The sequence below is a fragment of the Priapulus caudatus genome, unplaced genomic scaffold (genome assembly GCF_000485595.1).
Source record: "Priapulus caudatus unplaced genomic scaffold, Priapulus_caudatus-5.0.1 Scaffold89, whole genome shotgun sequence".
Lineage (NCBI taxonomy): Eukaryota > Metazoa > Priapulida > Priapulimorpha > Priapulimorphida > Priapulidae > Priapulus > Priapulus caudatus.
The window spans coordinates 336600-351375 of record NW_014577150.1 but is presented as its reverse complement, the minus strand read 5'-3'; the positions used below and the strand labels follow the sequence as shown (position 1 = coordinate 351375).

Genomic DNA, 14776 nt, shown 5'->3' with positions numbered 1-14776 from the left:
AACTTTGCGTAGACTGCCACGGGACACCCTCTATGTCCCGTGTGAAATCCAATTGCATGGCGCCTCAATAAAAACGGATCAAGAGATGAGTGATGAAAATTATTGGGTTACAGGTGACCAAAGATAACAAAATTTGTACTAGTTTGCGAATACCGAATTATGCATCCCACACTGAACAAGTCTTTCTTTACACATTAGACAGCAATTGAAAATACAAAACGAGAGCATAGGACCTACTTCGCTGGTAATATTATCAAGCACTTCATCCATGTGTTTAAATATTGTGCACCGAGCTCGCATATATGCATATGCAACGTCATCACATGAAACTTTTTTCGATGTCACGTTTGGGCAACGAACCTTCTTTTGCTTCGAAAATAGGAAACGCCACCAACATATATTATATATGAATATATTCTCAATTGATTGAGTGAACAAGTTGATTTAACACGCTTTGCACTGGACAGTCACACCATGTGCGCGACGTGTTCGACGAACACAAGCACCGCTGTCATCTGTGAGTTCTCCTTAGTATCACAACCTTGCTTGCCCTATCACAAAGTTGACTGAGATCCCTGCCTTTTGGGTAAAAACATCACCAAGCAAAATGCTCGAGACTATAATATAATTACTACAGTGTAACAATAATAAAGTTGGCGATGTATTCAATAGCGTTTCGTTTCAGGCCATCTCTAAAAAATTCTATGTTTGCTGTCCCCCGCCCCATGATCTTTTTAGTGGGTAGGTAGGTAGGTTTTTTTTTGTGTGAGGCATAATAGTTATTTTAAGTCTGTCCTCATGTTTGCCACACATGCTTTGTGTTTCAGTCTTAACTATGAATGTAAAAAAAAGGAACCCAAAATGTAAAAAAAAAAAACTTTTGGGCCGCGGCTATTTTCGTAGGTCGGTCGGAGGACAGCAAACATATAATTTTTTAAGGATGGCTTCATATAGTGTGTACAGACAGTCACGTCAGGCTGTTGCAGAAACAAAAACGAGTTGGGTATCATGATGAGTTTTTTTTAGTTTTAGATTTTAGAAGTTTTTGACCCTTGATGACAAGGATAACAAAGGCGCATTAACAGTCACTGATTTCTAAGACCAGAACTGTTTCCTGAATATAATATTCTATGTAATCAACAATTTCTTCTGCATCCCCATTATCTAGTTTTTTTTATCTAACAGCCCGCAAAAAAAAAACTATACAAAATGAGCCAAGGCCAAAATCATTATACAGGCCACGTGTACTTATACTGCATATAATGAATATAGAAAGACCAACTTCCTGAGAACTAAAACAGACTGCATGCTGATGGCTGGTTGTGATTTCGCACAGCACAATGTTCACAAGCATGGCCCACGCCTTATTGCGATAGAAGACTAGTAAACTTCAGACTGGACTGCCTCCACCTTTACAGCTGTTTCTCAATCCTCTGAATCTACTATATATATATATATATATATATATATATATATATATATATATATAAAGCGACTTCTCCATGCATGCTACAGAAACACTCTCAACTTATCGACTGCAAATAAGCCTTATGACGTCCAACCACCTCCCATCTCCCCGCCACGATGATTTCCATAGAAATTTTACCTTCAGCTGTTCCTACGCACTTGCAACGAACATGGGGGTGTTAAGGAGATAGCAGAGATGTAAACAGAATGCGATGCATCTCTGAACCTACACAACGAAAAACAAAATGGACGAAGTAGTAGTGTTGGCCTCCCGCTGCTGTCTGTGATACACACACTCACACCAGCAGTGTGGCAAAGGTCTAGGTAGCACTGTTGCTTAATTAATCATGTCAAGGCTATATATGCAGTGTAAACGAGAATCTCATCACCGCACCGGCTGCAGCTGTGTAATCCCGTCACAATCTCTACATGTGTGTTTGTGTGTGTGTGTGTGTGTGTGTGTGTGTGTATGTACTGCAAGTGACCATAGAGAGTGTGACCTCCAAGTATGTGATATACATCCAAGTATGTGACCTCCTCAGGCATATATCTCAGAATATCAGTTTCTTGGCTATACACGAGCTAATGTTATGTAATGATATAACATCAACTTGAGCATGTATCCAATACTTAAATAGGACTAACCAGGCATCATCTGCACTGATACCCTACACAATATCTCAAAATTTGATTTATAACAAGTGAAGCACTGACCGACAATGATACTACAGCGACCGAATAGAGACAAACAAACCCAGGAGGACCATTACAGATGGGAATGTACGAAAACAAAGTGGATTAATATGAGACAATTAATATGTTTACCATGCTATACATGATAGCATCTTCCACTTCACGTCGCATAATATGTATTACATGTGTCGCTAATCACACATTGGTCAATGTGTTCTTCAGGTAATACTAGAAGAGCATTGGATATAATAAACAGTGAGAGGCCAAGTTACTGACGCTACACGATGTTCAGTAAAAGCAACTGAAGTGAACACAAAAGCTACAAAAATTCAAACGGTTTCTCGTTAGCTGATTATCAACCCTCGTAACCATTTTCATTGACTTCAAGATTAGCAGGTAGAAATCACATAGAGCCAGTTTGACACTGCTGAAAGCACTTCTCCAAGGTAGCAATACGGCTATCCAGCTCCTCTAGACCCTTACAGAATTCCATATCATCGCTAGATCGCAGCGACGAAACGGTCTCCGAGACGACCTTACTGTTACAGAAGCCATTGCTATTGTTGACATACTGCATGCTACAGGATCGCTGCATGGGGCTTCCTGGTTCGGCCGACTCCGCTGGGTAGGTGCCGTTGGTGCCCGCCAATCCGATGAGATCGGGCGAACTTTGCCACTTGGTGAGCTGCTGGGCATCGCCGTTCCTCACGCCCCCGCTCCTGCTCTGCACGTCCGACAGGAACTTCTGCAGAATGTGACGCTTGCTGCTCGCGGCCGGTGGCAGAACGCCGGCCGCGCCCGCCCCGTCCTGCGCACCGCCGCCGCCGAGAGAAGCGGACGACTCAGCCTGAGACGACCTGCCGCTGACGCTCTTGTCGACTACCAAGGAGGCAAACATCTCGTCCAGCTCGTCGCGACACGCGCCCTTCTGCTCGACGGATGCGCAACCTACCTGCGCCGCGTTACTCTTCGAGAGACCGGCACACGAGCCGGGGCCACTCTGATCGCGCCCGGGCAACGCTCGCGCAGCAGCACGCTCGCCCGCCGACGCCTCGACTATCTGCCCGTTCAAGATTCTCAACGAGTGAAAGGTCAGCGAACCGCTTGAAAGACTATCATTGACAACGTCGCTAATGAGGCTCGGAACGAGTGGTTCCGCCAACGCGCGGACTAGGCTCGCAGCTTTGTCCGCGCAGCCGGTCTCGTCGCTACCGACGCCTCCCCCATTGATTACATCACTTTGGTTAGCACTAGCGTTTACAGCGTGCTTCCAGGAAGCGAAAGACGTCAGCGTCGCGTCAGCAGAACTAGCGCCGCGCTCGCTCGGTGAGGAACAACTGACCTGGGCGTCGACGCCGTAAATGGCGGTGCGGCTTGCCGCGGGAGTAGCGGACTGTGCAGGCGCATCGTCGCAGCCGTCGGCAGCAGCGGCCGCGCGGCTGGTCATTCCGCTGGGTGGCTCGTTGGGAAGGCGATGACTGGGACGGTGCTCGCTGCTCGTCCTCGGTGGGTCTATCTCGCTTGCATGACCCGGCTCAGTACACAGATCCTGAGCCTTGCTGTAGCCATTAATTCCACCGGTTGCAGCGCTGTGCACAAACAACCCAATACTGTTACATGCCATTAAATAGAGAACTAGACGTCGTTGCAAGGATTTCCATCATTGAGCGAATTGAAATGAAGAAGGTGAAAGTGAACTCTAAGAGGCTTTAATTTGGCCAAGTCTGTTTATGTTAGTATTGAGCAATCTGATCAGAAATATTGTCAAGGCTCATTGTGGTATCAGCTTTAATTGCATTTACCCGTGTATTATTTTTTTTTTTATATTAACGTTAACTATGAATACTTATAAACATTCCAACAACTTTTACTACAAGCTTTATACGTATAGTTCACCTGTTTTCAAATTGCGCCTTTATTATTGTGTACAGTTTTTCCAAGGAACTTGCACCATTGCACTCTATTTCTTTCAATAGCTCAGATAAGGTGTACTCTATTTCCCTACATGCAAAATAAAGGTTCAATCAAGAAATCAAACCTTTAGTGACTATAATTAACAGATATTTTCCCAAAAGTCTACTACACACACTTAAACAAAGTGCACAATTTTATTTCAGTGGTATAGTACATACCAATGCTAATAAATGAAATAAATTGGATGGCTCCTACGAGTAATCTTTAATTACTGATATATAAACTTGTATCGTTCTATTCTCATCTCAACTACTTAACACATTACACAGTCACATCACTTACATCAAACATATGATAAATTAACGAGTACGATCGTTATGAAATTACTACTGTGATTATTATAGTAGGATTATTATTAGGTGATTACTCACCACTTGTAGACCTGCATACGAGTGACTTCTACGTCTTTCCTCTTCATTCTGGTTCGCAGCAGGTCATTCTGTTCCTGCAGAGCCTGGAAGCGAATGCGGGTTGCATCCGTCTTCATCATCACCTCGCTCAGTTCTGACTGCAGCCTCGCCAGGTCTACACTGTTGCTCTGCACATGGGAAACACTCATGAAAAACCGTTTTACCGTGACGCAGACGGCAGACAGGAGCTATAGTATTTGGTAAGCAATAAAATATCACCAAAATTACCACATTCAAACCAGTGCTTGCAGTCACCTCTATGGAATGAAATTTTGACTATAAGTCACTTTTAGCATTTCCTTAGATTGGTAGTGTAAAGTGTAACCACCTCTGTCGGTGGAGTGATCATATGGATAGAACAACCGCTCTTGATATTTACCGTGATTGGCCCTTCTATTCCTGTGTGATCGCATAAGAACATTTCCCCTTTTTTCGACTTTCACGTTTTTATTCAGTAATCGTTGCCATATCCCCAATACTTACACTCATCTCAAGGTCTTCCTTTAGCTTTTGATTGTCAATATCGAGCTCACGCAACTCCCTCTGTAGATCTTCAACGGTTGATTGCAGAAACTGGTTCTGCTGCTTTTCCTCTTCTAGATCTATCTGTAGCCGTACATTCAAAGCTTCCAGTTCCACTGCAAGATAGCAAGTGGATGATTACTAAGAAGTCAAGCAAGAAGCACTGAGGATATTTAAGACTAACACAAGAGAAATATCATGACAGTCACCAATCTTGTTCTTTTGCACCACACACCATCACAAGAAGAACACACAGATAAAGTAGTCAAAGATAATTAAAAAATATTTGCATTCTATACGACCTATGTCTCGGTGATGAGGACTTTAGCACTTTCAGAAACAGAGCACTAAAGGCACACAACACTTACTTTCAAAAGTTGTGTCGAAGTTATGATGTGACCTCTCCGCTCGCTCACGCTCTCTCAGCTGCTGGTTGATTATCCGAATTCTCCTACGAGAACAAGATGAGGCTGAATTACATTTGAACACAAATGAAATAAAACCTATTATTGCACAGTCCAAATTATTACCGATGCTTGTAGCCAGCTGCTTTCTTATAAAAACACCTGACAGCGTTTAGCAAACCACATACATGTATGAAACATCAGAGATGGAGATTGTACAAACTAACCTCTTTAGTTGGCAGTTTTCACTCCTCAGTGGCTGCAAGGCCATATCTATCTGTGTTTGTACATCACGGTGCTCCATCACAACTGGTAGTCTGCCCACTGCCATCTCCAGCTCCTGCACGAGTTGAACAGCACGTCTGTCACCTGCAGCAGAACATTCACCTACATGCAAATTGGTTACAGCAGTAAACTGACACTGAAGGCGAGTCAGCTTATTATGACGTTTTCTTTCAGCACCAGAATCTGTCATTGCATAGCATAGGACATCTTTCTCTTTTTAAATAATAATTCCAAAAGTGAGGGGCAATGCTTTTAATAACTTAACCCGATTTTTAACACACCTCGATTCCCAAGCATTAGCTTGAGATCTTCCGTGCACTTCATCAGCATTTTCACAGCATCTCTCCCGCCACTTGGATCATTCCTTTCTTCTTGCATCATGGGCCTATTATTATTGGGAGAAGGGCCAGACTGCAGCAGTGGGCCACTGATCGGAGAATCATCAATGTTTGGTAGATTATAGATCTTATTCGTTACATCAATGCTACTCTTCATTGGAATCCCATTGTATGGTTTCCCTGCTTGATCAGAAAAATTTGGACTATTGCTCATAGAAGCACCTTTCACTTGCTTTGGTGTGGCACCGGTAGCACATGCTACAGACTTTGGTTTCTCATCTTGAAGCCAGTTGGTAAACTCTCCTTTGCGAGATTCTGGTAGCTGTTTTTTTGGTGACTTCTTAATGCTGGGTTGGGGCTCAGCCTTGCTGCTGCAATTGATACTGCACACCGGCTGAGGAAAAGAAATGCTGGCTTCAGTATTATTCCCACTAGCTCCACTCACATGAACTGCACGGCTCTGACCCTGTCGACTAGCAGCACTAGGCCGATTCCTGAGGTGGCAAGCATCACCCTGGTTGGTTAAATGCGCTGGAACGTCATGACTATATGATCCCGGTGTCTGAGCTACAGTTACTAAAGAGGAAGTGAACGGAGCACCGGACATGAAAGACTGTGGGGCCTGACTGGTCAACAGTGGCATCTGGAAGGATAGCATTGGTGCAGGCAGCTGAGAATAAGGATGTTCACATGTAGGAGTAATCCAGTTGGGAGACTGTGGATCGTACGACTGATAGTACTCAGTACCCCCGGTTTGCATAACATTGTTTGTGTAACTTGAAGGTTGCGGTTGTATTCCATTTTCCTGTAAATCCTGCGATATAAATGCTGAGTCACACCCACGCTGGATTTGCTCCTCTTGGCGACAATTTTCCACTTTCTCTTCCATTACTCCACCATTCAGCAACTGCACTACTGAGCTAATACTGTCTGATTCATCTGACTGCAGATCCACTGTTTCTGCCCCAAGTTCCTGAGCTGTATCAGACGTTCCAATTTTCTGAGATCCAAGATTGGGGCTTGTTGATTCGCTGCTCAACCCCATACTTTCAATCACAGCATAAATATTCGGCACGATTGGTGAGTCTCGTGTGTTTGTCACAGACACGAGTGGTGGCGGGATGATATAAGGCAGCACCGTCTTCTCAAAGGCATGAGGTGAACCTCCTCTCTCAGGGTGCAGATAGGCCCTTGGCTGGTTTTGCATATCAGGAAGGATGTTCGTTGAGCAAGGAAGACTCTGGTTGAATAGACAGGATAACAAGTTAGGTGTATCCTTCAGACCTAAAATGAACAAAAAGAAATTTTCTATTAAATGTGCAGCTATTACATAGGTGGATAAAAACAACTAAAATATTTTTACACACATGACAAGAAATATGAATATTTATTCAAGCATGTGCATTTTCGCTTTGTAGGATTACGGGTACAGATTGCTCATGCCACAACAGAAAAAAACAAGCTCAAATTCCCAAGGTCAAGAATAGAATGGTAAACGGTACTGTCGCACCGTTCCGCTTTTTTGAAATTTAAATTGCGCAAAATTGCCAGACTTTATACATTGCAGGCAGGTTTACCCACACCACCTCTCAACATTGCAAATGCATATTAATATTATTGTATTTATTAATTTAATGATCAATGGTACATTGCCAAATGTAAGAACATCATCTTGTAAAGTATTCTCCGACAGTAAAAACCGAACCTATATCTGCATGCGTTCACCCATGCATGTCTATAATGGCATTGATTCTAATTATGAAATTCAAAAACCTTTAAATTTATACTAATTTGCACACATGATGAACACGCATGCATGGATGCACACATGCAACGGTTTCAACCATTATGCTATATAAGTATGCATTTATAACTGCTTACATATGGAGCATATATGTATGGAGCACAGCATCACTATGAACTATGATGAGTTCTTCCTAATAAGACTTACCCCCAAGCTCTGCCATATTGGCCAATAGCCTGGCACATCTCTCAATGCCTTCATCCAGAGAAGCTACATCTTCTTCAGCAGAAAATTGGTCTGATGCATCCGATGTTCCATTTATAATTCCCGCCTGTTGATGTCCAGCCATTGCCATTTTCTCCCTACAGATATTAATAATGAATTTAATTACAGAATACCAACACGGACACCACAAATGCAGAATGACGAAATCATGACGAAATGTGAGTATACACGTGATTAGCCCATATCAGCATTCAGGTAAATACCAGTATTAAAAGGAGAAAGTAGTGAAACTGAAAAATAGCATATTCACTTTTTAAATAATAGACTTGTCTAATGTTATAAAAATTACCCTAATTATACCAGTGACAAATTAAAATTAACCCAAGAGGAAAATGATTTTGAGATATATTCCTTATTGATTCATCTCATGGCTTTGGTTAGTACTACTCTGTCAAGCAATGGATGAAACCAATAAGTTTGAATTTATATTTATATTGAATCAAGATTTGTATGCTACAGTGATCCCAATTAAATATGCACGCAACATGGTGGGGTTTTATGTAGTTTCTTCAATAACCATAATTAGCATTTGAGGGTATATGGAAGATTGGCATATATCTTACTGGACATAGTTGTCACAGGTAGACAATAATATACAGGCACTGGCTTTAGGGTACGGCAATACACCCACGGATTAACTGAATTCTCAAAAGCAACACTTTTTTTTATTATATGACATTTATATTATATTTAAAAAACTTTTTTTTACTCTTACTCAGAGTACACTACAAATTATTTTTGCATGTGTGCAATTTTTCTAGAGACATGATAACATTTTGTGCACTGATTGGCTAAAATGATTTTGTGCGGTCAATCTAAGATTTGGCCTGTGCTGTTTATATTAAAATAGCTCACAATAAATAAAATTGGTCAATTAACAATTCTATTAACTATCCCAATCATTTACAGTTAAATACAATGATTTAATGGTGGATATTATAGTCTTGACCAGTAGCAAGAATAGACAGCCTAGTTATATGATCAATACAATTAATAGTTACATAATTGATTCCACATAAAGAGATTCAAATTACCTTTCGTCAGACTTTTTCTGCTCTGCTTTTCGTTTTCTATTTCTTGCCTTCTTGTTCTTCTTTCCTCTTCGACTGTCATTCTTCTCCAATCCTTCTACAGGCATTAGAAAGCCAGAATTTCTTTTTGTTCATCTCCTTCAAGGCGTCCTCCTACATTTTAAAATTACATTTATAACATACAAGTATGGTACAAGCATATATGCTAAAATTATTGTGAAAAAACCGGTATAGTGAGACAGAAGATAAATTCACATCTTTCACCTACTCAAATCAGAGACATTTTCTATCAAAACAAAATTTGTGTGCCTTTACATTTATAGCAGTTTTACAAGGTCTTCATTACCTAAACATTTTCACCACAAAACAAGTATGCAAAATTCCAAGTTATTTCTAACCATATGTATTATATAATCTTGCAATAAGTAGGCAATTTATCACTCTTAAGTTGCATTGCAGGCTTTTGGAGAAGAAGTATAATCTCAATAATCTTTATTTGGCAGTAAGCTTGGTTTCATGAGATTCGGCTAGACATGATTTAGCATAGGCAGCGACTCCTTGACCAGTAACACCAGGTCACCAATGGACAGTGGCTAAACAACACCCCATCACCAAGAAAATATCAACAGGGCGCATCTGCTTCATTTATTTTTATGTAATATTTTTCGCAAAGTTATTAAATAATGCCTATTAACAAGGCGTATATTAGGTGGCAGTTATAGTGATTGTAGCCTTAAAGTAAGAAATGCAAAGAAATTCTCTGCCAGATTACTATTTAGTTACAATATTCTATTAGGAGCCAGCATTGCTTTAGCTCTAGTACTATAGCTCGCGTACAGTTGCCGCAAGTCTATAGAACATTCTATTACGAATGCTCGGGACCAACTTATTCACGGTTACTCGTGGCTATAAAACGTCTGTGGTAGGCAATTAATTATGCCTCTTATCCGAAGTGAATATGTCTTAAGTTATATCTGCTACTAAAATTTAACCTCTAACTCTCGTTGAAATGGTCTACTTGCGGTATTTTTGGTGCAGCAGCGCCAGTCACCGGGAACTATGTATTTCCGCACGTGGAGGGGTGGGCGGGTTGGGTTGGTTGTGGACAAAAACATTGTTGTTGTCAAGTAACAAATTAAGCAATCAACAAAGATTGTAATAACTAATATTTAGTTTTGTCATGAAAGATGAACAAATTACGAGTTAGTCAGGGTTCTCCAAGAGCACTTATAGCCTGGCGGCCCGCCAGGCTATCGTCGAGCCCTGCCATCCTAAAATGCACCCGCCACTCTAAATATCATAGCTGCCATGCTAAATATCATAGCCCCCGAACCCCCCTAGCACGCAAACTGCCTTCGGCGATTTGCAACTAGGACCGTAAAGGAAGCACCCGCCATGCTATAATGAAAAAGCTTAGAGCACCCTGTTAGTATTATTAATTTGTTACTTGACAACAACAATGTTTTGTCCACAACCAACACAAAACCAGCCCACCCCTCCACGTGCGGAAATACATAGTTCCTGCTGACTGGCTGGAGTAAGTTGGTCCCGAGCATTCGTAATAGAATATTATTATTGCTTATCATATCAACACATAGCTCTAGTACTATAGCCCGCTTACATTAACTGCCGCTGGGCTATAGAACGAGCCATTAGGGATGCGCTGGACCAACTTAAGCACGCTAGTACAAAACTATAAAACGTCTGTGGTAGGCAATTAATGCCTCTTATCCGAAGTGAATGTCTTAAGTTATATCAGCTACTAAAATTTAACCTCTAAATATCAATGCAATGATACTGTATACTTGCGATATTTCTTGTGAACGAACATTCAATTTAGGAACTTCAAACGCCCATTTCTGGCGGCACTGTAGCAGCGCCAGTCAGCGGGAACTATGTATTTCCGCACGTGGAGGGGGGTCCTATTATTAGTTTTGTCATGAAAGATGAACAAATTACTATTAATGTATTATTAATTTGTTACTTGACAACAACAATGTTTTTGTCCACAACCAACACAACCTGCCCACCCCTCCACGTGCGGAAATACATAGTTCCCGCTGACTGGCTGGAGTAAGTTGGTCCCGAGCATTCGTAATGGCTGATGCTATAGCCCAGCGGCAACTGTACGCGGGCTATACAGTGTCAGTACTACTAGTAGTAGTACTAGTAGTACTACTAGTAGCGATGCTGATCGCTCGCGCCATATTGTCTAGATTTCAGCAACCATATCTTCAGTTAAGTCAATGTAGATACTTTCAGAAGACGTAACTTTTAATATATATCATATTATGAAAACAAACTTTGTGGTCTAGATGAGAAGGGCCTCAACCGTTTATGTTATTATTTTCAGAATTTTTACCGTAACCGTTTTTGAGATAGAACGTGCTAAAAACCCAACAAAACGTAAACGGGGCTAGCAGCGACCTGGCATGAAGCGCGCGGCACCGAAATTTTTCGAACGGGCCCCAACTTTGAGCCTCTTGGGGCAGTATAAGAACTCATTAATATCACTTGTTATTGATATAATAATGTAGACCATACCTTACTGTTTATCTGTAAGGGTGTTTCTTTTCTGTTAAATAGTTAGATCATTGTGAAAATTGTATTTTTAAAAATCAAACGCTTCAAAATCAACTTTCCCGACATCGTTTGAAAAAGAAACACCCACCATTACAATCCTCATTCGTTGATCTATTTAGATACGTCATCATAACCAATTGAAAAACAGTTCTTATACTGCCCCAAAATCATTTTGTAAACCTATCGCCGTGGGCATTACAGCTAGTGTGATCATAAGGCGTAAGCTGTTTGCTGATTGGCTGAATCGGACATGGCGTGTCACTCGTTTCTTCCAGTGTTGGTAATAGACTGGTACCTGTTCACCACTGACGCGTTAGTGTAGCGTGTGGAACTATCGACCGGGTACCAGTCTACGCTGGTAACTGGCATGAAAGCCGCATGATGCAGCCTAAGTCAATGTTAGACGTGGTTAGCTGTCGCATATATTTATTATTCTTTTAGGTGTTCCAATTCCAATTCCAGGAAAGCCGCATGATGCAGCCTAAGTCAATGTTAGACGTGGTTAGCTGTCGCATATTTATTATTCTTTTAGATGTTTCTCTGCAATTTTATCAGACATTTACACAAAGATAGAAGCCTTATATAGTTTGATATTAGTCTGGTAATGCAAGTGAGTTTGTTGAACAAAACAATGACTGATAGTGAGGTTCCAAAAATGTCAAACAACACTGAAACTACGGTGTTGTGAAATTTGCGCTAGTTTGGACTGATCGTCTTACTGATTAGTTTAAATTATTAATATCATAATATTCCATTATAGTGCCTTGTTGCCAGCAATTAAATGGAAAAAAGGAGACGTTCCAAGTTAACTGCGCCCTTTGCGTTTTTATTTAGATTGCCTCTCGATTAACGGTGTGGTCTCAACTGCCCATAGTACAACTGTGTCACGAACAATTACTTTGTTGTATTTTACTCCCCGTTTCTTTTGGTATTCTGAATATAATGATATATTCATACAATTTCATGTAAATTGCTCTACATAGTAATTACTGTTGTGTACCTATCGCACACTATGTATCTGCTGTATTTCCTGGCAGCTATAAGTAGGAAAATTATTTCATTAATTCATTTTTCGAATTTTTGTAATTTACAATTTTTCCCCCAAAATTGCATGTCCTATATACAATTTCTTGACACGTTACGCATGCATGTTACGTCGAACATATTCACATACTATGTGCTCCTGCACATTACTATACTAAATTTCATATATCTAGCAGCAGTGAAACTATTTTTAATTTGAACCAGACGAAATACGTTTGTTACGGAAAACGGGCAGCTGGAAAGTTTGTACTTTCGAAATTTTCAATTTCCTTCAAAATTTGACTTCAATATAAAATAATTGGTGTCATTTAAATGTAATTTTCTTTCAGAAACCTGCTGTAAGGATGCATTTCTACCAGTACATAAATTCTCAGTGGGGTAGGTAGAGCAGAACCCTAATTAATTTTACCTCAAAATTGGAGGAATTGCTCAAAAAATGTCGGTGCCGTCGCTGATACAAAACATAAATCGCTGGCTATGGAGCTATATTCAGACACCTATAAAAATGCGAAGGCGTCTTCCAGATTGCAGTTAATAGTCATTTTATATAACAGTCATCATCCTTATTCAACTCACGAAGTTATATGGGTGTATGAAACTTATTTACTTTGCAATTGACGAACAAAATCTATACCGCGGGCTTTAGAACACACACTCGGAAATGGCCTGAGGAAATTAACCCCAGCGACGCTTACTAAAATCGCGATAGCTCCTAAACCCATAAACCAATCATGACAATTCAAGTATCACTGTAATCTACTGGCTGAGATCTATCCAGTGGTGCTATTTATGGGCTTCTACCTTATCTAGAAATTTTTCGACCAGTATCCCTACTACTAGTAGTAGTAGTAGTAGTACTACGTACTAGAGTAGAGCTAATCAACACACAACTATCACCATTGGATGGCAGTGGCAAGGCTTGTCACGCGATAAAGATACACGATTAATTGTAATTACATCAATGTCAGTACATCTGCGCCAATACCGTACGTTGACACGCCTGTACAGTCGTTTCTATCAACATGTGAGAATTGCGGATAGAATTTGAGAAATTAAAATGGCGGTCACAACAAACCACAAAAATTACGCGACACCTCCTGTTCACATTGTGCGGATTAACGTACGCATAAACATAAATAACTTGTAACATTTAAGATCTACAGAGACTATAGATACGCATTAGATTACTATGACAAGGCAGAAACTACGTTCTTGTACGAATATCGAGAAAAAAACATACTAGATTCACCTATCCCTTTCCTCGATCAATAGAAACCTCAAGTGCCGAAGAACGACAAGGTGCCCATTCGTTCGCGAGCGAAAGAGGCAATATAGTACACGGTAATTTCTAGTATGATACAAATCTGCCAAAATTTCTTTACACAAAATGTGTTTCAAAACTTAAACAAAAAGTTTGGCATTATATTACTGTATACCGTTATAAATAAATTATAGTTATCAAATAAAATACGACCTATATATAAATGCGCAAATTCTCGTAAAATCTCGTGCATCTCGTGCATAGGGCGAACTATATTAGACCGTAACCGTGGTTGTGTTGATGTTGTGTATCATTGAATCATTGTATGGTAATGGCGTTGCCAAAGAACAGTAACTTATCATTGGCTTTAGGTTTAGGAGCAGCAACTGCTTTAGGTTTATTAGGATTCAGGTATTTAGCGAAACAGAGGAAATCTCGGGGACTTGATGCGCAAAACGCTGTATTAAATGTAAGTCACAATCCACATGCTCACGTAGGGCTTATCTTTGTGGACTAGCCTCTATAGTCTAGGCCTAGTTCACGAGGTTTTGCTAGTCTGTTTTACTTTTACGTTTTAGTTGTACTGTTACTAATACTATTACTAGTGTTAGTGTTACGCAAAATGTTGTTTAGGCCTATTTAATATTATTATTGTACGTTTATTTTTAGATTTGCATTTTTAGCTCATCCGACGTAGTCAGATGCAGCTTGTACTTGTAGTTGTACTTGTAGTTG

The 14776-nt window shown here is 40.5% G+C and overlaps 2 protein-coding genes across 4 annotated transcripts in view; one reads left to right on the top strand and one right to left on the bottom strand.

The window, feature by feature from the left end:
- Window positions 1–872: 872 nt before the first annotated feature.
- On the bottom strand, window positions 873–14074 carry LOC106804833. 2 transcript variants are annotated; one of them, XM_014806186.1, is made up of 10 exons: window positions 14021–14074; window positions 9157–9306; window positions 8045–8199; window positions 6037–7377; window positions 5698–5839; window positions 5435–5517; window positions 5028–5182; window positions 4506–4672; window positions 4057–4161; window positions 873–3749 (listed from the first exon to the last, which is right to left on the bottom strand). In XM_014806186.1, the coding sequence occupies exons 2-10, from the start codon at window positions 9258–9260 to the stop codon at window positions 2564–2566; spliced, it is 3438 nt and encodes a 1145-aa protein (XP_014661672.1). In that variant the 5' UTR covers window positions 9261–9306; window positions 14021–14074; the 3' UTR covers window positions 873–2563. The 2 variants fall into 2 exon arrangements, with proteins under 2 accessions (XP_014661672.1, XP_014661673.1); XM_014806187.1 differs by having other exon boundaries at window positions 14030–14073.
- A 240-nt stretch (window positions 14075–14314) lies between these two features.
- The window catches only part of LOC106804837 (cytosolic 5'-nucleotidase 3-like), a 17864-nt gene continuing 17402 nt past the window's right edge, over window positions 14315–14776 (top strand). For both annotated transcript variants that reach the window (XM_014806191.1, XM_014806192.1), the window contains exon 1: window positions 14315–14510. In XM_014806191.1, coding sequence (XP_014661677.1) covers window positions 14367–14510 — 144 coding nt within the window. In that variant the 5' untranslated portion in view covers window positions 14315–14366. The remainder of the gene's footprint in view (window positions 14511–14776) is intronic.

Bases quoted from the DNA above. Each gene is read 5' to 3' on its own strand.
- LOC106804833 (XM_014806186.1), bottom strand. From the start codon at position 9,260: ATGCCTGTAGAAGGATTGGAGAAGAATGACAGTCGAAGAGGAAAGAAG. The intron at 4,162-4,505 runs GTGAGTAATCAC...TTTTGCATGTAG, and splicing joins CGTATGCAGGTCTACAAGTG to GGAAATAGAGTACACCTTAT. The intron at 3,750-4,056 runs GTGAACTATACG...GTTTGTGCACAG, and splicing joins AAGGCGCAATTTGAAAACAG to CGCTGCAACCGGTGGAATTA.